Below are 23,778 nucleotides of genomic sequence, written 5' to 3' on the forward strand. Positions count from 1 at the left end.
ATAAGAAGCAGAATTGCTATGCAAGCCAGCGGCAATCACCCTGTGCCTCTTGGGCAGAATCCTTTACACCTCTGAAAGTATGGTTACTCTAACAGATCTGCCCCAATGGGAAAACCTATGGATTCTACATCTCCAAGTGAGTGTTTTGGCAGGCAGTCACGTAGAATGGCTGGCAGCTTTGATTGTAGTTTGAACAGCTAGATTTGGTTAGCACAGAATACTTCAGCTTCCTGGTGGCTGAGTGGACATTCTGTCTGCTGGAGCTTAATTAAATTAGTGGTTTAGTTAATCCTGTTCATGTAACCTGGGGTGAAGAAACACTTTCAGCCGGAAAATGGTGGTGCCAAGGGCAAAAGTCAGCAGAGCTGCAGCTGTAACTCTTACATACAGTGGCTGATATTCCAGCCACCCAGAGGTCAAAGGTTTCTATGCCCCCCCACTCCATCCAGGCTGCAAGAGACTTGGACAGTTCAAGGACACATTCCAGCTAGTCAAAAACACTCAAAGAAGGCACAGCAGAACCAATGAGAGGTGTGGCCAAGTGCTATTTTTGCATAAAAATGGTACCTGCTCTGACAATGGGGCAGATGGGAGTAGAGAGGGGTTTTTTAATGGAACAAGGAATGTGGTTGGGTAATAAAGGAATAGAAAGTATCTCTCCAATATAGCAGAGAAACATGCCTGGTAGTTTACATAGGCAGAAATGAAGTCTGTAGGAAGAATGGAGAAGCTGCTTCATTCCTCTGTTTAGAAATGGTGACATACACATAAGGCACACACTCAAGAACTCACCCGCTAAACAACCTTGTGTTCATTGTACTATCAACAGAAAATCACTAAAATTAAAATACCATTTGGAACAATAGCTAGGTGTGCATTAAAATAACAGAAAGTCTAGAATTCCTTCTCTTAATTGCAGAGTTAATTTTAGGAATCCATCACCCTTAGTCAGGTCTTGTGCTCCACCCCACAATGCAATGCTGAGCAACGTCCACACCTATTTTAACAATATGTCCCCTTTCCTAACTTGGCAGACGTGACCTACATCTGCAACCTCTCTTTCCCGTCTCCAGATTCACTATGCTCCTTCACAGTGGGCTCCTAGCTAGGAACCTCAACTTTTATTATTCAGAGACCTACACTCCTTCCCCTTGCATCTCCAATCTAACTTGACACTTGAGACCAACCCAATAATTCCATAGCCTCTAGCTGCATGTCACACAGATGAAAGCAAAGGACATGCTTAGGACTCACCTGTACTCTTACAAAGAGTCTTCACAATCTCCCCTGCCACTACTCTTATACATTATTAAAGTACTATTTACCGAATAGCTGCATTTATTTATTTTCCAATACAATACGCTGTCTTCCACTCATTTAAAAGCCATGGGGGGGGGGTCTTTCTGTTAAGGCTGCGGATAGCACAGGTGTTGTATTGGACAGTTAGGTTTACCAGTTCAGAATATGCCACAGTAACTGCAGGCCATGAAATGGAAAGTCCCTTGTTGTATAAGGGAACCGGATAGGAAAATAGGAAGCTGACTTACACTGAGTCACACTGTTGGCCCATTCAGCTCAGTATTTTCACTGACTGACACTGGCTCTCCAGGGTTTCAGGCAAGGGACATTTCCAGCCCACCCTGGAGACCCTGGGGATTGAAAGTGGGACCTTCTGCATGCAAAGCAGATGCTCTACCACTGAGCTACAGACATCCCCATGAAATAAGGGGGTATATGGGCTCCTTCTATCCTTGGAAGGCATTTGATCAAGTAGAGAGATTCCACTGGCAGAAGGTGGCAGCAAGACTTTTGCCAACTCCCCCTGTAGCCCCCAGCATCACCACCTATAATGTTCAGAACTCCAAGACAGATTTTCTTTTATAATCATTTAAATAATTTAGTATTTAAATTAGTAAATTTACAATTCTAGGATTCTATGTATTAAATTTACTAATTTAATTGGAAGGGGCCCTGAGGGTCATCTAGTACATTAATTAATGATAACTTTAATATTTCTTTAAAAATATTAATAATCATTAATTTAAACTTAAGTGTTTCTTTCTAAAATAAAATAAAAAATTATCCTGGCCTTCCTCTCATAAGAGGCCAGGGCATCAAGTAACAAACATGACACACAAATGAATATCAGAAAACCAAACTAGTACAGAGAGGTACAGGACATTTTTTAGAGGCTTGCAGATTGCTGGAGGGTGCAAGGGACTGTGGTGAGGACCTGTAAAAGTTGCTTTCTCTCCCTCTCTCTCCACCACTCTCCACCTTTCACTAGTGAAAGCATCCCCTGAGCAGGAACTCTTCTCAGGCAACTTTCCTACTGTTGGAGCGGGGTGGGTGAGGAAATAGATCCAAGTCTATTTGGTATGCATCTAGATTCTTGTGCAATGTTGTTTCTGAATGGTTCTAAAGGCAGCCAGAAAGTAAACAGGTTAATTTAAAACAAAACAAATCTCAAAACCCATTGTAACACCCACAACACAATAGCCCTCAGTCCCCTGGCTGATGGACAGGGCCATTATACATTTCCATTCTCCTCTCCATTGCCCAGACAACTGAGGGTTGGAACAGAGAGTTCTTTCAAAAAATGAGGGGACAATGTAAAGTCTCTGAAGGTGCTCCTTCTCTGGCTGGTGGATGTGGCTAGGCTGTTTTTCACCTTGCCATGATGTCCTTCTTTACAGATAATGCATGCACCCACTCAGAGTTTTAACTTCTAGAGACTTCGGAAACATAAAACTGTGAGGAATGACAAAACTAGCAGCAACAAAAAAAAATCATCAAGGCATCAAAAACGGTAAAGAATGGGGACAGTGGCTAGGATTCTGAGTTTGGAACCACTGGAAGAAGGGGGGGAACCCTGCCTGAAGGTCCAATCATCAGAGACTCCAATCATGCAAGTGGAAGAGGGGACAGATACTACTTTTGTTGGTTCCTTCTTCCTCCTGAAGTCCTGTCTGCCCCCTAACAGTTGTGCTAGAGGGTTGGGGACCCTCCAGAGCTGCGTGATGAGTGATGCTGTGGGCTACAGGATAAAGAGGGGACAACAAAAATTGCAGCCTCCTCTTCCACCCCCACCTTTGCTGGTGGAATTGTCTGCCAGAATCTTGGTTCCACCAATGAGACCTTCTATTCATAGATGCGTAATTAGTATCCAAGTCAATGGTTTTATGAATAAGAACCAGAAAATAGAAACTGTTCTTGGTAAAGAGTGACTGTCAGGGTGTGTGTCATTTTGCATGAATGGGATAGGCAGACTTTGCTAAGGAAGCAGCATCATGATTTTCTCATTACATACATCTCTTTACATCACACCTGGCAAAATGACTGAAACACAGGAAAAGTCCTTAGGACAGGCATCCCCAAACTCGGCCATCCAGATGTTTTTTGGGACTACAACTCCCATCATCCCTCACCACTGGTCCTGTTAGCTAAGGATGATGGGAGTTGTAGTCCCGAAACATCTGGAGGGCTGAGTTTGCCTATGCCTGCCTTAGGATATCCCAATGCCATTTTTTCAGCGTTTAAAAAAGAAAGAAAGCTAAACTGCATTCATCTGTAGTGGTGAAATTTGTACCGAGGCTCAAGCATGGCAACATTTTAGCACCTTTTTAAAATAGTAAAACACAACCTAAATGTAGTCGGATGCTTGAAAACAAAGTCATACACAATCTGGGAAAGAGAAACCAAACTGGGCATTGTATGGCTTCCATACAGGGTTTTTCGTCACCTGATGGCTTTTTTTGTATAGGTCAAATGATCCAACACCATAAGCAATTTAGATGCTATTAACTCATCATAATTTCTGTATCCTGTAACCTATAATTTAGCTATGTTGCTCAGATACACAAACCAGTCCATCAGCATTAACAACAACAAATTGCACCATATATGCAGGTGTGTGTACTTTACACATATTTATTGCAGAGGCTGTACTTTAATGATGCTAAATATGTAGCAACACAACCTATAAAACATATGAGGCTTAAAATATTCCTCTGCACTGAGGTTCTTACTGGATCAGCATTGCAGGCTTTTTCTCTCTTTCTCTTTAGCGTTAACAAATACCACGTTAAGCTTCTGTCGACATCCCTAATTGGAAGGAGGAAAACATTTACAATACTATGAAAATATCGTGATTGTGTTTTTTTAAGGGTAGGTGTCTGTCCACACCTGGTCAGGATTACTTGGATTAGAAGAAGAAAGGATTAAAAATCAATGTAAGATACTGCAATTATTTTATTGATCTTGGAGCTAGCTTTTGGCAATTCACTGTCTACATCATATGTACTCTTTAGAGCAGTAGCTACCAAACATGGTTTCCCCTGATCACTTGAAAAGTGCTTCAGGTCTTGGCAGATCACTTAGCTCCAGACCTTCCCCTGTCTTGTCACCAGCCGTGGCTTTATTTCTCTAAGGCAGAGCCTCCCCCCCCCCCAATCACTTCTGTTCCATCCTGCTCACCTTCCAAGCAGACCACCAGATTCTAAGAATCATGAAGTAGCCACTATGCCAGCTGTTCTTCACGCGCACAGCTACTGTGCCCACCATTCTTAACACACACACAGATTCAACACCACTATGCAGAGTCACCACCATGAGCCTCCTCATGGTTGAAATTCATGCACTATTGGTGGTCCCCAGAGCACTTTAGGAACCCCCACTTTAGAGCCCTGATTTGAAAATAGAATCGAATAGCTCCATGTTGGCCATGCTGAACTCCTTGGAAGAAAGGCAAGATTCAAACAAGATAAAACATACTCATACGTAAGGCATACACTGGCTGTCAGCTTTGGGAAGGCAACTAGTTTAGATGAGCCTTTGGTCTCTCTTTCCACATAAAATTCCATCTCAACCTGGATTATATTTTCTTGCCTCTCAATAATAATTCTTAGAAGGTTAAATGAAAAAGAAGCACATACAGTTTGTGGGTTGTAGGGTTTAACTTTACTTTAACAGCTTACTACTACTACTACTACTACTACTACTACTACTAGTCTAATAAAAAGGAATACGGGAAGTCTTCACAAAGACAATACCATGCTAGTGAAACTGACTTTGCTTCTGTTAAGAAAGCAAAGTCCCCATCTGATATATGCAGTAGACATGAATGCCTTTAAGGCTCACAGGAGTTCACTACAAGGGCATGAAGGGAAGCACTGTGCTGCTTGGATTACTGAAGAAGCTATTGCCCAATTAGTGCCACGGCTGCCATGGACGCTGGCAGTTAACGAAAAGAGCAAATGAGAAAGCACAGCTTTAAGATGACAAAGCTCATTAGTGGAAGATCAATCCAAGGGCATGCTTGAACAACTGCCCAGTACTCCCAACATGTTAAAGGCCTCACACAGGTCTCCTCATTGAGCAAGGTTATCGCTAGGAGTTGGCAGAGGTGGCTTAAAAACCTATAGATTACATAATGTCATTTTTGGGGAGAAGTGCTGTTTTTAAGGGATGCTTTTAAAAAAATGTTTTAAGTCTATCCAAGACACAATCGTCCCAGCTCATTGTATAGTACAGCAATGGGGAACCTGGGACCTTTCAGAAGTTTCCTGATTACAACCCCACCAGCCCCAGCCAGCATGGCCAACAGTCAAGGATGATGGGAGTTGTAGTCCAACATCACCTTGGAAGGCATCATGTTGGGTACATCATTTAGTATCCTGTATTTTGTCTGTATCTATAAATAATCTAAAATGTCAAGCATTCACACAACACAGGAAGCCAAGCTTTACAATCCCTGTGCTCCTAGTAGGATTACACTTGGTGCAATTAGTGTGTACATAGCTTCAGGTGACATTGTGGGGGTTTCCAGTTCAGATTCAGTTGCTGTTCCAACTTTTATATTCTTTGCTGTAACTTGAAGTCACTGCTACTTGTCCCTTTTTCAGTGGCTTTGGTAAACCACTGTCTTCTGACTTCATAAGCACACGCTGCTGGTAAAACCAATACTGAAATTGTTCCAGGCATCTTGAAATCTCTCTGTTGAGAAAGGAAGGGCAGAAAGGGGAGGCGTTTGGAAAGAGAGGAAGCCGAAACATAGGAAGTTGCTACCTGTAAAAGCTGTGTCAGCAAGCTGAGATCATGGGGCTTTCTCCTTGTTTAGAGTCATCATAGACCACAGCATATGAAGTCAAGTGTTTCCTACGGAAGTCCAACCAAGGTCCTCCACTTTCACAAGTGAAGCTTGAATTGCTGCATCTCATTGACAAGGTACCGCACAAAGGCTCCTGAGCAAGCTTTACAGTCATGGAATGAGAGGCGAAGCCCTCTTATGGATCAGAAATTGGTTAAGTAGCAGGAAGCATACAGGAGGAGTCAATGGACAGTCCTCCAAATGGAGAGATGTAGAAAGTGGAGTCAATTAAACCAAGAAGAAAGGTTACAGCATTTGGGACTTTTTGGTTTACAAAAAAAGTTAAGAGGTTGCACGATAAAATTCTGCAAGGCATAAAGGCACAAAGAAATCGGATAGAGAAACGTTTTTGTCTCTTTCTTTCATAACACTAGAACTCGTGGACATTCAATGAAGCAGAATGATGGCAGATTCTGAACCAATAAAAGAAAGTAATTATTCACACAGCACTACGGAACTTGCTCCTACAAGATGCAGTGATGGCCACCAACTTCAGGGGCTTACAAGATTAGACAAATTCATGGAGGACAAAGCTATCAATGGCTACCAGTCAAGATGTGCATATTTTGCCTCCCAGTTACAGGGAACCACAGGTGGGCAGCTTGCATACTTCCCACAGGCAACTGGTTGGCCACTGGAATAGATGGGCCATTGGCCTAATCCAGAAGGCTTGTCCTATGTTCTTATGTCCTACAGAGACAAATGGATAGGAAATGCATTTCCCACCCGACTGGTTGAAGAGTAGATATTTCAGTGATGCCCACTGGTTGCTTGGACATATTTACTAGATTTCTTACTTAGACCTCTTAAATCAGTTCACTGAAGGAATTTTTCAAAGTGGTATGAGAAGTCTGAGATGCTGTGCACTCTGGATCCACTCTGAGATTCACAGTCAATGTGAAGAAAACTACATGGTTGAAACAAAACCGGCAACTGGAAGTGTTGTTTATCTGCAACCGGCCATTTAAGTTTTTTGTGTTTAGAAGTCATTTTATCATATTGTTTGGCAAGTGAAGCACCTATTCAAATTAGGCTGCAGACCTGCATTTACTTCTGTTAATTGAATGTAAATGTATATCACATTTCAGTACTGGAACTAGAAATGGTTGTTTTCTGTTCATAATTACACATGGCGTAAAATTTACCATGTTCTTGGCATCGCTAACTTTTAATCATCTGCGATCTTAATTTATTATTGACAGGAAACATATCAAACCCATGTACAAAATGAAATGCAATTTATTTGTAACGCTCCCAAAATATTTAAACAGTTATATAATGGGGCAGGCTAACCCACCATGGGACTCAAATGAGTGCAGCTCCCCACAATTTATGGCAGTATTGCAGTTGCTCAATATTCCCAGAAAGGTAACAGCAAAACTAGATTTACTGGACTCTGGGTAGGCAGATAAACCATAGTTCCTGTACAGTATTTGGTTGGTAGGTCATAAATTGTACAGATTGGGGGAACATCGGAAATAAGAAGGATAGAGGCTGGGAATAACGCCCTATTTATAATTGGTTTACATGTTATCACAATCCTAAACTGTTACAGAACTTCTCAAGGTTTATAGTATAATAAGAAACATGGGTAATGGACATAGAAAAAGCTTATTAGCATAGCCAGAATCTAGAAGTTAAGTTCTCAGAGATATTTTCCTGAATTTAACTATCTCTGATGATTTTGAATGACACTCCCAAGCCTAATTTTCTCACATTTCTCACTCTTCACTATGTTTTGCATTAATCCATCCACCAGAGGTAACAACCCCAATATTATTTACATACTAATTTACTCTGGGATGAAGATTATGTGAGTCAAGATTAGTCATTCAGATTGTCATTTGTTGCTGATTGTCTGCCTTGAAAGAGCAAAGCAATCAAAAACTGAAGGGAATCCAGAGATTATTACCCAAGAAATCTAATCAAGTAAATTGGTCTTTGGTGGCTCAAAGTGAGAAACTCAAGAATGCTACACATCACTTTTATTTAATAGAGAGCTAATTGTCTGCAACCAGGACACAGTTATATTGAATCCCATTGATGATTGCTGAAGGAGCCATGATAAGCCCAGGCTTTTAGCTAAAGCATCAATAAACTACAGGCAGCAGTACAAATGTTGTTAAAATGGAAAAATATATACTTGTGTTAGCTTGGAATGAATTAAGTATTGGCCTTCGTTTCTCTCACATGCAACCACCTGCCCACAAGATAGTCTGCCCTTGTTGCTATATTCATTGTTGCTCACAATTTACCCATAGGACTCATTTAAAATATTGTCTCTCTGTCTCCAGATAATTACTACTTTGGGAATCCATGTTACAAGGCAACAGCTACTATAAGCTAGTGGCAGAGTGAGCTGGTAATTAATGCACGAGCATGTAGAAGCTATACAGAGAGCTGCATTGCCCAAGAGAGCAGTGATATTGTAGCAGCCTTTTCCAGAATTGGGGCTGGTCCTAGCTTTTTCATTCACAGTGACACATCTCTGTGTGTATGAGGGAGGAACGGTGTCCAAACTTTTTTCCAAGAGGGCCAGATTTGATGAAGTGAAGGGCAGTGAGGGCCGACCAAACGACCAACCAAAGTTGTTAACCTTTTTTTTAGGATTGAAGTTGTTGAGGGATTTTACCCCAGAAAATTAACTGCCACAGAAGCCGAATTAAACCAACCGGCAGGCCAGATTAGGCCCCCGAAACGGACTTTGGACATGCCTGCTAAACTATCCTTCCCATGTAGTGCATTTTCCACAAGACACATCAGGAAGCAAATGCGCACATTTCATAGATGATGGTGCACACCTATCTCCTCTTTACTTGAAGTTGAACTCCATGGAAGAAAAGCCATGTCTGAGTTGTCTCTTAAGGGCCAAGATGCGGCTGAGTTCATAATTTTGTCCTATAAGCCGAGGCCTGCAGCACAGCTGCCATCATCCTGTGCTCAGCCAGAAACTAAAAGATGCTGCTGTTGACACTGAGGTATTTGCCTATTGTAAATATTTTCACTTCCTATATTTTTCAGACGTTAGAACTTGTACAACCCATGATGTGTCCCAGATCAATTGCCACCAGTGTGTCTCCTGAAAAGCATTTGACCTGCAAATCAACAATAATAATGGGGTCTAACATGTCATATGTGAAGCTTCCAGGTAAATGACTTTAAAAATAAATAAATCAGGAATTCCTGATACAGTTGTTTTAGAGAGGAGTTAATAATTTATACAGTTGTACCTCCTTTTTAGTATCACGTTGTTAGTTGAGTTTCACATAAGAGCAGTTCATTTAGAAGACTTCCCAAACACAACCATTGGTTATTTCCATTCTTGCTTTTCATTCTAACCAAGCTCATGAGGTCATTGTCTTTAAACCTCGGACCATCTAATAAACAGACTACCCCTGGTTCACACACACATCCTTTCTTTAATAATCAAAATTCACAAGTACCCCTAATGAAGCTCCTCATTATCGATATATTTGAAAAAAGATAACCATACCTGTACATACACCGCAATCTAGTGAAGATAACCCTTGCTCGCATGCCATTCACATTCAGAAAACCACTATGCATGCAGTTCCACTTGCTACACAGATGCAGCCAGCATTTCATAGAATCATAGAATCATAGAATCATAGAGTTGGAAGAGACCACAAGGGCCATCGAGTCCAACCCCCTGCCAAGCAGGAAACACCATCAGAGCACTCCTGACATATGGTTGTCAAGCCTCTGCTTAAAGACCTCCAAAGAAGGAGACTCCACCACACTCCTTGGCAGCAAATTCCACTGTCGAACAGCTCTTACTGTCAGGAAGTTCTTCCTAATGTTTAGGTGGAATCTTCTTTCTTGTAGTTTGGATCCATTGCTCCGTGTCCGCTTCTCTGGAGCAGCAGAAAACAGCCTTTCTCCCTCCTCTATGTGACATCCTTTTATATATTTGAACATGGCTATCATATCACCCCTTAACCTCTTCTCCAGGCTAAACATGCCCAGCTCCCTTAGCCGTTCCTCATAAGGCATCATTTCCAGGCCTTTGACCATTTTGGTTGCCCTCCTCTGGACACGTTCCAGTTTGTCAGTGTCCTTCTTGAACTGTGGTGCCCAGAACTGGACACAGTACTCCAGGTGAATTTGGAGCATTTGGAGCTCTCAACACAGTTCCTGCTGCTGGGCTTGGAACGCATGGGCAGTGCCAAAGAGTAGAGACTGCCTGTGGTGTCAGGTTTGGGGCAACCCTAGATTGAAGACTCCATATTCTCCTCCTCTTAAAAAAAAGCAAGCAAACAAATATAGCAGTGCTATCAATGCCGATAGCACAATGATCTGATTGGCAGGTATGTATGCAAGCAGATACTCACCTACAGCCTGCTACTGCATTCGTGAGTCTAGAGACTGGCAATTAGGAATTTAATCAAGCACCTGGTGGTCCTCACTACATGATCAGCATGCCACAAAAATACCCTATGATTCACAGGACTTAGAAGCCAGATGCAGTCTAAACTGATGGGTAAAGGTAAAGGTACCCCTGCCCGTACGGGCCAGTCTTGACAGACTCTAGGGTTGTGCGCCCATCTCACTCAAGAGGCCAGGGGCCAGCGCTGTCCGGAGACACTTCCGGGTCACGTGGCCAGCGTGACATCGCTGCTCTGGCGAGCCAGAGCTGCACACGGAAACGCCATTTACCTTCCCGCTAGTAAGCGGTCCCTATTTATCTACTTGCACCGGGGGGTGCTTTCGAACTGCTAGGTTGGCAGGCGCTGGGACCGAACAACGGGAGCGCACCCCGCCGCGGGGATTTGAACCGCCGACCTTTCGATCGGCAAGCCCTAGGCGCTGAGGCTTTTACCCACAGCGCCACCCGCGTCCCTAAACTGATGGGTAAAGAGTTCCTAAAGCAAGGGAGGCTCTCTTGCAGCGTTGCACCACAAATGGCATAAAAAGCAGGACCCAAGGTTTGGCTAGGCAGGAGCGGGATGATCTGTGGTTCTCGTGTTGTCACAGATTTAGCACTACCCCGCACAATCTCTGAACTCGACTTGCAGCCTCATTGCTTCCAAACCTTCAATAAATGGAGAATTTACAGTTTCCTTAGGCAGCTCATTCTGCTGCTGAACTGGTCTTGAGAGTTATGAACACAGCATATATTTATGTTCCAGTCTTCCCCCCTCCCTTTCAATACCCTTTTGTGTCCTTGAATAAGACTCCGAGGGCTCATCCTAACAAGCCTTTGCATGCAGACAGGATCTTAGTCACTGGCATCACTAAGCATACTTGTGCAGCTGGCTGCTGCTGGGAGTTTAAAACCATGCACGCCCTGCCACCTCATTGCTGGAGCTGTGGTCTGAAGCCCTTTTCTGTAGCGTGCAAACACAGCAGTGTAATAAAAACATTTTCTTGAAAGAGGAGGGCAACTCCCCTGGCTGTACCAGGTGTAGAACCTCACTCTGCTGACCTCCTAAGAACCACCCTGCTGAATCAGACCAAATATTTATGCATTCCAGCACTACATTTCCAGCAGAGCCCAACCAGGTGCTTCACAAGCGGAGACGAAAGCAATAGCCACCGCTAGTTGTTAATCCCAAACAACTGCTATTCAGTAGCATAGTAGTCCATCATGTCTAATTGCATCCTTTCTACATGCTCCACAGTAACTCAAATGTGATAGATGAGTGTGCATCCAGAAACAGTTTTTGGATTCCTTCTGTTCACATAAATTAGGGGGATGTGACTCTTGATTATGGGGGTAACTATTGAGTTATTGTTGTTATAGTTCCGTATGAATAGCTACGATTGTTAAACCAACTTAGACCATTTCTTTTCATCATTCCCGTAGATCATCATCAACATCTGGGTCAAGGCAACAGTATTTTAGCCAACTGTTCACAAGATCTACCTGGGAATTCTACCAGTAATGAATTCACAACCATTGTCTTACCTGTGCTTTACCTCGTCATATTCCTGGCTAGCATCTTACTGAACAGCTTGGCTGTATGGATTTTCTTCCACATCAGAAACAAGACCAGCTTTATCTTTTACCTCAAAAACATTGTGGTTGCGGACTTGATGATGACCCTGACATTTCCGTTTAAAATCATCCAGGACTCAAGGCTGGGGCCATGGTACTTCCATTTTTTCCTGTGCCGGTATTCGACCGTTTTGTTCTACGCCAACATGTACACTACGATTGTGTTCCTTGGGCTCATTAGCATCGATCGTTATCTGAAAGTGGTGAAACCCTTTGGGGATTCCAGGATGTACAGCATCAGGTTCACCAAGATTCTGTCTGCGTGCGTTTGGGTCGTCATGGCCTTTTTAGCCTTGCCAAATGTGATCCTTACAAATGGTCATGCGACTAGGGAAAACGTAGGCGACTGCTTAAAGCTAAAGAGTTCCCTGGGAGTCAAATGGCACAGAGCTGTCATTTACATCAACAACGGTATGTTTGTCGTTGTACTGATAGTATTGATAGGATGTTACATTGAAATATCAAAGTATATCTACAAATCAAGCAAACAATTTACCAGTCCTTCAAGTCGCAAACGGAAGCACAACCAAAGCATAAGGGTGGTAGTAGCAGTGTTTTTCACGTGTTTCGTGCCATATCATTTGTGCAGAATACCTTTTATTTTTGGCCACCTAGATAAACTTTTGGACGAATCGGCACACAAAATCCTGTACTACTGCAAGGAAGTGACACTTTTCCTTTCTGCGTGCAACGTGTGCCTAGATCCAATCATCTACTTTTTCATGTGCAGATCATTTTCAAGAAGGATGTTTAGGAAATCAAACATGCGAACGAGGAGCGAAAGCATTAGATCGCTTCAGAGTGTTAGAAGATCAGAGGTGCGAATATATCATGAATACGTTGATCTGTGACGCTGAAGACAATGAGATGGACATTCCGTCCCATATTTGTATCCGTATATTTGTTATTTGTAAATAATAAAGTATTTTTGTTTGATTATAACAAATGTCCACTGATTTTCATGATGTTCTGCGCACAAGGGAGCCATGCAGAATATAGCAGAGTAATCAAGCCTTTGACTTACCGTAATCTAGGCTAGACTATTACAAATGTTGTACTGTGCCATCTAGTGGAGGAAAACATGCTTCTGTTACAATACTAGGAAGTTAAATATTCGGAATCAAAATTGCTTCTGAAACAATGCTGTCTGAATCACATCTGTTAAGTCGGTAAAGCTTGAGACTCTTAATCTCAGTGTTGTGGGTAACAGCCTCACATTGGGCAAAAGATTCCTGCATTGCAGAGGGTTGGACTAGATGATCCTTGTGGTCCCTTTCCAACTACAGTTCTATGATTCTATGACAATTATTATCAATAATCAACAAAAGGGTTCCAGAAAGAAAGAAAATACTTCAGAACATAATATTGTGTGTGTGTGTGTGTGTGTGTGTGTGTGTGTGTGTATAATTGCAATATTTATTGTTTAATAACAAACCCTCAGAAACTACTTGAATTCACTTTCATGGGAGGTCATTGTTTTCTTCATAATATTATATGAGGAGCAACCAGTTTTCCCAGAATTTGTTTCTATATTTTCATGCAATTCTCACTCTTAGATAAGATGCTCCTTTTGCTATTATAGCCAAATCCTGAACATTATCAAGCCATTCTTTCCAAGAAAGGAGTAATGTAACTTGCCAGTATTGAGTCATTAACATTCTTGCAGCTGTTAACAGATAGAATGTAGGTTACTTATGTTCTTCTTTATGATATAGACCAGCAACATAAACAATGGATTCATTGTTAAACAAATGGGAGCCAAAAATCATTGCCAATCTACTTCATATCACCCAGAGATCTATTAGCGGATCCTCTTCTATCTTCTGCCCACTCCTGCACTACAGTAAACATGTTTCTACAGAAGAGATGTGACGGTGATCCATTTTTAATTTATAGCTGCCAACCTTTCCCTTTTTTTAAGCGAAATTCCCTTATTCCAAATAGGAAAAGGGAAAAGTTGACAGCTATGTTTTAATTGCCTCACTTTCTTTCTGAAGGAAAAACCTATAATTAAATCCATACAGTATTTGGATGATGCATTCTCCTTAATCTTATTTATAGTATGTTTTGACTGAGGAGTATTAATAACTATCACAGTCTAATGTGATAGTATCTAATGCAGTAGATTAGCACATGGAATTCTGGGTGCTGCCAAACATGATCAATTTAAAATTAAACCTCATGTACTGTAGTTATGTTGCACAACCAGAAGGTGGCAAGAAACTATTGTTGATTCATGCTGATTCATTTTTATACATTCCAACTATGTTTCCCCTTACTTGCCTTTCTTTCTTTCTTTCTTTCTTTTTTTTTTTTTTGAGATGTAGCTTCTAGAACTGAAGACAGTACTCCAAGTGGGATTGCACCATAGATTTGTAAAAAGAAGCAAGTACCTGTTTCTTTTTAAAAAAAATCATTTTCTGGTTATCCCTAACATGATATGTGCATGTTTCACAGCTGCTGTGCACTGGTCATTGTGGTGTGCGAGAGTCTGTGGCTATGTATAGTTCTGTGTGTAACCATAGACTTATCAGTTGATGTCCTTCCCCAACCTGGTGGCCCCCAGGTCTTGTTGAACAGGTCTTTGAGGCAACCCATTTACTGAGCATTCATCCTGAATTGCTTATGCGGAGGTCAGACGATGTCTGCTCCTTATACAACATTCTGATTTGACAGGGGAAGCAGAGTGACAGCTGATAAAATCAGTAGCCTCCTATTCCTTTCCCCACCGCAAAGTCTAGCGATGCAAAATTAATGTGACAACCCTGTACTGCTAGTTTTCCCACTGCACTTCATTGCCTGGCAGGCCAAGGAAACTCTGAGCACTGTCAGTGTCACATAATGCAATATGGGATTACTGGGCACTGTGGGAGAAGGGAGAGAGGCTGTAGCTTTTGCTAGAAGCTACATGAGTCTTGTATGTTCGAGTTCCAATACTATGTATATAAGAGGGAAACTGCTCTCCCTGAGGAGCTTACATTAGGGTTACCAGGCATCCCAGGTTCCCGGGGACAATCCCCAGATTTGCAAATCTGTTCCCGGACAAATTCCATCCCCGGAATGTCCCCAGATTTGCAAATCTTTGCTCCGGGAAACGTGGCAGCGGCAGCCTCAGCAGCCCAGAGCCAGCCTGTTAACGCCATTTTTCCTGCGCCGCGGCAGCCAGCCGCTCCTGAAGCCAGCCAGAGCCAACTGCACTACCAGGCTGGCCCCTCCTGGGCAACGACTGCCCACCCGTGACTCCCAAGCCTCCCTTGATCTGTCAAAACAAAGGGGGAAGGGGGAAGGAGATTGGGGAAGGCTCAGGAGTCATGGGCGGGTGGCGCACTGTTGCCCAGTTTTTAAAAGAACTCTGCGCATTTATGTTTCACAGGGTGTGAAAGAAGGGCTTTACACCCTTCATGCATATGCATGTGTGCTTGGGCCCGGGGTCTTTTGCTTCACCATCCCCACTACTGACTCCCTGTTGCTACTCAGCTTCAAAAAAAAGTGTCCCCGGATTCATTGAAAAAAATCTGGTAACCATAACTTACATGCTTTTGACAGCATAGGGCAGCCTACCCTAACCTGGTGCCCTCTGGACCGCAAATCCCATAAGCTTCAGCCAGCAGAGTCATAACAAGGGTGAATAAAAACATTGCCAGCAATGCTGACAAGGCTTGTGTCAGTTGTGGATAAAGACGGGTTTTGCATATCAAGGTTATGTTTCAGTCACGGATAAGAATAATGGTATCTTGGGGAAATGTTTATGCAGCAGCACCACACCTTGCATTTGGTTATGTGGGCTTCTCTGGAAAATAATCATCACTAGTCTGCAGGGAACAATGGGTTCATGCAGCTGCCTTAAATTGGTTAGCCCACTGGACTTGAATTGTATGCCAAAGGTTGGGAAAGCTCTCTCTTCTTCTTCAGAGTTCTTGAGCCTTCTCCAGTACGCCTTATGAAGTGCATTGTGTGTGGAGGGTAAAATAAACTGTATCAGATCAGAAAAGTGCTGAGTTTAGTCCACAGTCGAAATCTGATTGTGTACAGAATAAAAACTTTCTTCAAAAAAAGAGAGACTTTGATCCAATAGTTCCAGGTAAAAAGCAGACCAGAACAAAACAGCACAGGATCATAAGTCTCATAAGTCTTAACAAAATAGGAAACATCTTCCTTTTCCCTAAGAATAGGGAAGGCACACTTAGAAAGTCAATACAAGTACTCGCTCTTTTTTGCCATTCAGAGTTTGTTCAGGTCATATGCCACCATGGCTTCCTCAAAGTTCAAGTGGGTAGATCAGCAGTTAAATACCCAAGCAACTTCCCTTTTGTAAACTTAAGAAATCACAGCATGTGATTTTTTTTCTCAGCTCATAGGATAGAGAGCAGGTGATTCTTGCAAAAGCTGGTTGTTCACACATGTAAACAGCTGGTGTGAGAAATATATTTATGTGGAGGCAGTGGCTATTTTGTGTCCTTAGAACATCTCTCAGAATCCAAAAGCAGAACTACGTAAATGATTCAAAGAAGCAAAGAATTATGATAGTTGAATTTCCAATAGTTGAATTTTATACCCTATTTCTGATAGTGTGTTTTTCAACACCCTAGAAAACATTTTTTTAAAAGGTCATTATAAAGATGCCAGCAATCACAACTTATCAGAAACACAAGTTCTTTCCCACACTGTCCAAAGTGGCTCACAACAGATGGTGGTTTTCCCCATTGACTACAAGAACGGGTATACTGTAGTTGAAGAGGAATCAAACTGCTCTCCCTAGAAATTCTCATTTGAAGGTTTACTATCTTGTGCCAATTGTGATCTCATTCTTGTCTTTAAAAAGAATGCCGAGTTACTTCCAATTTCATACGTAAGGAAAGCACTCTGTTATTAATGCCATGACCTCTTCTCCAAGTACCGTATGAATGAGTCAGGAATTGAGCACAAGTTCCCTTGCACGGCTACAAAACCACCAGTCACTGCATTATACTAAAAGGAAGCTGGAGTGCAGCAAACCCATTTGTCCATGGCAGGGCCTTCTCAGGGGTGGTCCCATTTGTGGAATGCCCGTCCTGGTTAGGGTACCCGTCTCCTTCACTACTGAATTCCAGGACAGATTTAGAATCATTCCTGTTTACCCAGGCAATTGGTGGGTGATAGACACTGGCCGTGGCAAACACGGAATTAATAATTATGCAGGTACGTGACTGCTTTTTAATGTTTTCAGAAGCTGTGAGTGTTTAAATGTTTCAGGTTGTTTTGAGCTGTTTTGAAATGTTTAAATTATGTTTTACTGGACTGCTTTCAAATTTTGATGTTTGCTACTCATGGTTCCTTCGGGAGGAAGGGTGGGATAGAAACCTAGTAAGAATAATCATCTGGGTGATGGTAGGCTGTGACCCTCCATATGTTGTTGGACTCCAACTCTCATTAGCTCCAGCCAGCATGACCAATGGTCAGGAATGATGGGAGTTGTAGTTCAGCAACCCAGAGCAGAACTGCACTGAACAGTTTCCAGAGATAAATGCACAGCATCTCCCAGAGCACTGAAGCCAACTCTTTTTAACTGTTCTATAGAATGCTTCTAAGAGAGGGGCAAAACAATCTACAGGGGCTATATGCTAGCAAGTAAGATTTCAGCTTTCACAACATTTCCTCTTTTTTTGCCAGGTCTGCAGTTTGTCACTTAAATAGTTCAGAGCTGCCCTTCGTGGAAGTATAGGAGAGCTGGCCAGCTGCAGCATTTGACACTTAACCCATACTTGGCACCAACAAGAAACATTACTAACAATGGCTTTTTTCAAGTCCAATTTTGGAGTTCAAGAAGTTCCAGAGTTTTTAAACCAGGCAGGGCAGGAATAGCAGGGAGCATTATTCCTGCCTGAATTCGGAAACATATTTTTTAGTTACTTAATAGCTTGAAAGGATACCGGACTCTCCAAATTGGTAAGTAAATGCAACTGAAGCATTCTAATAAGCATAAGCTTGTTTTTTAAAGACCCCTTCATATGGAAACGCTTAATCCTAATGCAAGTCATTTTCTCAGCTTAAAAATTGGAAGCAGAAATCCAATAAAACTTTTTATAAAGTGTGCGGCTTCTAGTAATGAAATGTATTGTTCCGTCACATCCTCCAATATTTCACAGATGAATAACAGGGTACTATTCAGTACTTATAATAGCTTATTCTGTTTACTAAGGTTCACCTAACTTACATAGGGTTGAAGATTCTTCTCTGCATGCTGTACTAAATTCACCCTGTATTATCTAGCACGACATGAGCTTCTGAGGAAGTTAGAAAAAGCATCTTTTATTATTATGTCAATTTATTTTGTGTTTTGGGGTTCTCAAAGGATTTAAAGTTTTTAAATTTAAGGATTTTTCAGAAAGAATTTGAAAAGTTAATCTGGTTGCATTTTGATACAGAATAGCTGTAGCTCCAACACATTCAGGATACTTTGCTGTTTGGGTAGGCAGTTATAATGTCAATGTACAAACAATGTTTTTTTAAAAAAGATCTCTTCAAAAGGAGAGACCAGAAAACAGTTACCATACCTTGTAAATAAGGGCAATGGCAGAATGTTTACAAATAAGAATATGTTTCAGTTATACATGTTGCAAAAAATAATAATCCTGTTCTGTTTCTTTTCTGAAAATCCATTATCAATTCGTTTCCCATGAGCTGAAAGTAAGAATACAGCAATGGGTTGAATCCCACAGCCTGCTCCCACTAGTCCTAGTTTTCCCTGGATTAAGTTACACTCAGGACATTACCTACTGGCAGAAAAGGGGGGTGGGATTTTGCTGATGTCTGCCTCTCCCAGCAGCCCCTGGCTACCTTTTCCCATGCTATTCTGGAGGGTGCACCAACCCTCAAATGCCCATTTTCAAGGGGTTGCAGAGACAAAGGGAATTGATGAAAATCTCCTCCTGAAGGAGTCCAAATAAAGGATATAAATCATGGGTCCAACCCTATGTTTGCTAGGCTGGAAAGCAGAAAGGCAGACAAAAAAGGGAGCAAAAGGAACCTCAAGCAAATAAACTCAGGGATTTTTCTGTCTTGCTATAGCTCCTTTATGAAGGGCAGGCACCTTATTTTGTACTGAGAACCATACTAGAAATGCTTCCCGTTGCGTTTTCAAATCAATTCTTACCACCTTGAGGGCTGTGTAATTGGCAATGTTGATTTTGCAGTTTAAAATCAATAGACAGGGTTATCAAGTTCTAGTAAGAGTCTAGCCATGTCTGCAGAAGAGGGCCCTGTGCAGCAGAACCCTGCCTTTCAGTAAAAGCTGGAAATAGAGGTTATATACAATTGCTAAAGTTAACCCCACTGAAGCACTTAATTTACCCCATTTGAAATCAACAGGACCCAATAGTGCTTATTTTTTGGGAGAGCTGTACCAACAGAACCAAGAACTGTATATTCAACCAGGGTTCTCAAATTGGGGAGATTGCATGGCACTTACAAGGGAGGGAGGGAAACATACATTTGCAGTAAAAGTCTCCATACTATAAATTTAGTGTATCTCAAGGTATTTTAACTTTCCCAGCCATGTCAAATAAAAGAAAATACTATCTTTTTCTCACATTTAAGATCCCAGTTTTTACCTGACAGCTAAATTTTCACCCCTCTTATTCATACAGACCTACCCAAGAATGGCAGACTCCGTGTGTTCCTTAGAACGGAAAGCCTCCCTAGTCAAGTGAATATACAAGACAACATACAAGATCCAAGAAAATAAGGTAAGCAAGGCTATTTCAGCAATGCTGAAGATTTCACTCTGCAGTTCCAGGTTTGGTGGTCCCTCCAGGAAAGCAATTTACATTCACTCCAGCAAGAATTCCTTTTATAATCTCTTACACAAGGGATAGTTAATGTTGTGTGGCAAGGTCCCAAACCCTCCCAGGAAGTGGAATAAAGACACATGAAACAGTATTTTAGGTTAATGGGCGAAAAAGGCCACAACTTTATTGGTTACAGAATGTGAGTGGTATTGGTTTGGCTATATCTGACTCCTGCCTGTCTGCAGGAGTCTTGGAAGGGTTAACCACCAGAAGGGAGAGCCCTGCTGATGCATATCAACTAGGAACTTCCCCAGGATCCCTGCTAGGGGTTGGCGAATGGCCCTAGCCCCCCCCCCCCCCGATCTGGGGCTTCGGACAGAGGCCATGCCCCTCGGATTTCTTTAATGGAGTACCCTTGAAATAGGAGGGATAGGTGATGGCCACTACCTCCCTTCACCTTCAACCTAATACTCCAATGCCTAACCGCCTAACCTTACAAAGTTGTAATGAATTGCTACAAGGTAGGCGAAAAACCAAATGGCCAATGCCAATTTGCCAAGTGGAAAAAATTCCTACCAAGCCCCTGTTAAAAAACAGGCGACCAACCGAAGTCCATAGCAAGGTCGGGAGATAAAGAGCCTAACCTAAGCGAGGGGGGGAGAGAACTGTCCAAGCAGGGAGAAAAGGAACATGTCCTCTGCTGTGGGCAGTTTAAATAGCCTGCGCCACACCCCCAGAGCATCCGGATTGGACAGCCTTGGGTTGACACGGCCGAGGACCAACCAATGGCGCAGGGGCTATCCTGCCCCATGTGCGTGGGGAGGGCTTGCTCCCAGCCCACAACGTCATCTCCCCGGGGATGGGAAATGGCTTTGTTGGACTACAGCTCCCATAATCCCTGAACAGTGGACATGCTAGCCAAAGCTGATGGAAGTTGTAACATCTGGGAGGTTGTCACCTTAGCTAGCCCTCTCATGGTATCTTATTGCTCATTTCCGAGCACAATTCAAAGTACTGGTGCCAACCTTTAAAGACCTAAATAGGTAAACCTGAAGGAGCGGCTCCACCCCCATCGTTCAACCCGGACACTGAGGTCCAGCTCCAAGAACCTTCTGGCGGTTCCCTCACTGTGATAAGTGAGGTTACAGGGAACCAGGCAGAAGGCCTTCTCAGTAGTGGCACTCACCCTGTGGAGTGTCCTCCCATCAGATGTCAAGGAAATAAATAACTATCTGACTTTTAGAAGACATCTGAAGGCAACCCTGTATAGGGAAGTTTTTAATGTCTGATGTTTTCTTGTGTTTTTAATATTGTTTGGAGCTGCCCAGAATGGCTGGGGAAACCCAGCCAGATGGGCAGGGTATAAAAAATAAATTATAGTCTTATTATTATCATCATTTGCCATCTGCTGGTAGAAGAGGTGATGGTTTGGTCTTGCATTGGACCCATGGTCCAATTTAGTACACCCATCAAACATTCGCCAACAGCTGCTCAGCTTCACTGGTTATGTTATTCTGTGTGTTCTCTTATCCCTCCCCCTTATACAGCAATAGTACTCAAACATCTTCATAGTAGCAAATATCAAGACAATATTCGTGCTTAGGCTCCCAAAAAACGCCCAGAAAGTTTGCACCTGTGGATGTGAAACCTACACTGGCTGCAAAGTACATTATATTTCAGCATACTGAACAAACATTGCTCTGTGCATTTTTGCCTCTGGTCGTACCCACAGCGGGCAAATGCCACCCCTGGAAAGTTCCCAAGAATGGCTGAAAAAGGCTCCCTATTCCTGCTCTTGCGGAAACATATTTGATTTAGCTCCATGCAAAAATGTTCCTGAATGTGGTCTTCATGTGCCATATAGGAAGATACATGGGGGGATTCTGCTGCAGGTGATTCTTCTTGTGGATAACTCTTTCTTTCTCTGCTCACAGGCACTGAAAATGCACTAGAGATGCCTAATTCAAGCGCTCCTCTAGGAAACTCCTGCAGCTTCAATGAGATAATAAGAAAACAAGTTCTTCCAGTTGCCTATGGTCTGATCTTTCTAGGAGGAATCCTGTTGAATGGGGTGGCAGCCTGGGTCTTTCTGTACATTCCCAGCAAGACAAGTTTTATTGTCTATCTCAAGAACATTGTGGTTGCTGACCTCATCATGAGCTTAACTTTCCCATTTAAAGTTTTCGCCGATTCAGAAATTGGATCTTGGCGGCTCAGTGTTTTCGTCTGCCGCTTTTCAGCAGTCGTATTTTACCTAAATATGTATATCAGCATAACACTGTTTGGTCTCATAGGCTTCGACCGATGCTACAAAGTTGTGAAGCCTCAGTTCATCACATCTTTCCATACTGTTCGATGTAGCAGATGTATCTGTGTAGCCGTGTGGGCACTTCATATAGTGATATCACTTCCCAATACAATTTTAACCAATCAACATCCTACCAAAAATCTTTCGAAGAGCTGTGTGAACCTCAAAAATGAACTTGGTGTCCAATGGCACAAGGCTTCGAACTACATCTGCTTAGGAATTTTTTGGGCTGTCTTTTTACTCCTAATAGCCTTTTACAGTTCTATAGCAAGGAAAATATATCTATCCCACCAAAAATTCAGGAAAAACTCCAAACGGTCAAGGAAAAAAACCAATCGGAATATTTTCACCATCATGCTTGTATTTATCATTTGCTTTGTTCCATACCATGTTGTAAGAATCCCATACACATTGAGTCAAACTGCTTCACATCATTATAACTGCCTAACAAAAGAGGTGTTGTTTTACCTAAAGGAGCTTTCTCTGCTCCTGTGTGCTGCAAATGTTTGCCTTGATCCTATTATTTATGTATTTCTTTGCCAACCCTTCAAGGAAAGGTTGTACCAAAAATTGCACCTCAAGCTGAAGGTGTCTGAGGAATTAGAAAACTCTAGATCTAAAAAGTCAAATGTGATTTGTGAAACAGTAGTTATTCCATAAATTCCAATCAAGCGTCTGGAAACCAAGCCTTATCAGGAACAGTTGAGAGAACTGGGTATGTTTAGCCTGGAAAAGAGGAGACTGAGAAGAGATATGAAAGCCATCTTCAAATATCTCAAGGACTGTCACATAGAAGAGGGGGGAAACTCGTTTTCTCCTGCTCTGGAGGGTAGGACTCGAAACGAAGCCATTGTTACAAGAAAGAAGATTCCGACTAAACATCAGAAAGAACTTTCTGACATTAAGAGCATAGTGGAATAGACTCCGCTGGAAGGTGGTGGACTTTGCCTCATTGCAGGTATTTAAGCAGAGGTTGGATGGCCATCTGACATGGATACTTTAGTTGTCTGCATTGCAGAAGGTTGGGCAAGTGGACCATCAGAATGCATGCCAACCCTACTATTATTTGATTCTGTGAGAGCAAGCTATTTACAATATGCTAAAATGGACCCAATGGGAGGCTGGTCCTTGAGTGCAAATGGGACACTGCCTCACCAAGCTGAGCCTGCCCTTAGCTAGCCCTCACTTCACTGCCTTCTTTCTTGCAACCAGTAAGAAGGTGACTTTGACTGTCTCACACCTCAACTGAATCTAAACAATATGGACAGCTGTAGCTGACTTAAAAGACAACTGTATCACTATCGTGAATGAACTGATTGTTTCACTTGGCTCCTCGATTTTTTATTAATATATTTGTATGCAAAAGTCATACAAACGTGAGTGCTATGTGCATTTTGTGCTTGAATTTGTATAAAAATAAAATAATGTGGATTTCCGCAATGGCTATTTAATATCTATCATCTATCATCTATCTAATTTTATAAATGCTGTATTGCTAGAAAGAATCCCTTATCGGAAGAGTTATACAGTGGTACCT

The 23,778-nt window shown here is 42.2% G+C and overlaps 3 protein-coding genes across 12 annotated transcripts in view; 2 read left to right on the top strand and 1 right to left on the bottom strand.

Annotated features, from left to right (window-relative positions):
* The window catches only part of MED12L (mediator complex subunit 12L), a 168,554-nt gene that overhangs the window by 89,517 nt on the left and 55,259 nt on the right, over positions 1-23,778 (bottom strand). The gene's annotated exons all lie outside the window — the stretch shown is intronic.
* GPR87 (G protein-coupled receptor 87) lies at positions 8,994-13,028 on the top strand. The gene is given in 3 exon segments (XM_028731307.2): positions 8,994-9,077; positions 9,080-9,296; positions 11,976-13,028. Coding segments are annotated over 3 exon segments (1,344 nt in total). The 3' UTR covers positions 13,019-13,028.
* P2RY14 (purinergic receptor P2Y14) lies at positions 17,207-23,676 on the top strand. 2 transcript variants are annotated; one of them, XM_077929865.1, is made up of 3 exons: positions 17,207-17,345; positions 19,793-19,891; positions 21,868-23,676. In XM_077929865.1, the coding sequence occupies exon 3, from the start codon at positions 21,888-21,890 to the stop codon at positions 22,899-22,901; it is 1,014 nt and encodes a 337-aa protein (XP_077785991.1). In that variant the 5' UTR covers positions 17,207-17,345; positions 19,793-19,891; positions 21,868-21,887; the 3' UTR covers positions 22,902-23,676. The 2 variants fall into 2 exon arrangements, with proteins under 2 accessions (XP_077785991.1, XP_028587143.2); XM_028731310.2 differs by lacking the exon at positions 17,207-17,345 and adding an exon at positions 17,890-18,092.

This window comes from Podarcis muralis, chromosome 6, assembly GCF_964188315.1.
Source record: "Podarcis muralis chromosome 6, rPodMur119.hap1.1, whole genome shotgun sequence".
In the NCBI taxonomy this organism is placed as follows: Eukaryota; Metazoa; Chordata; class Lepidosauria; order Squamata; family Lacertidae; genus Podarcis; species Podarcis muralis.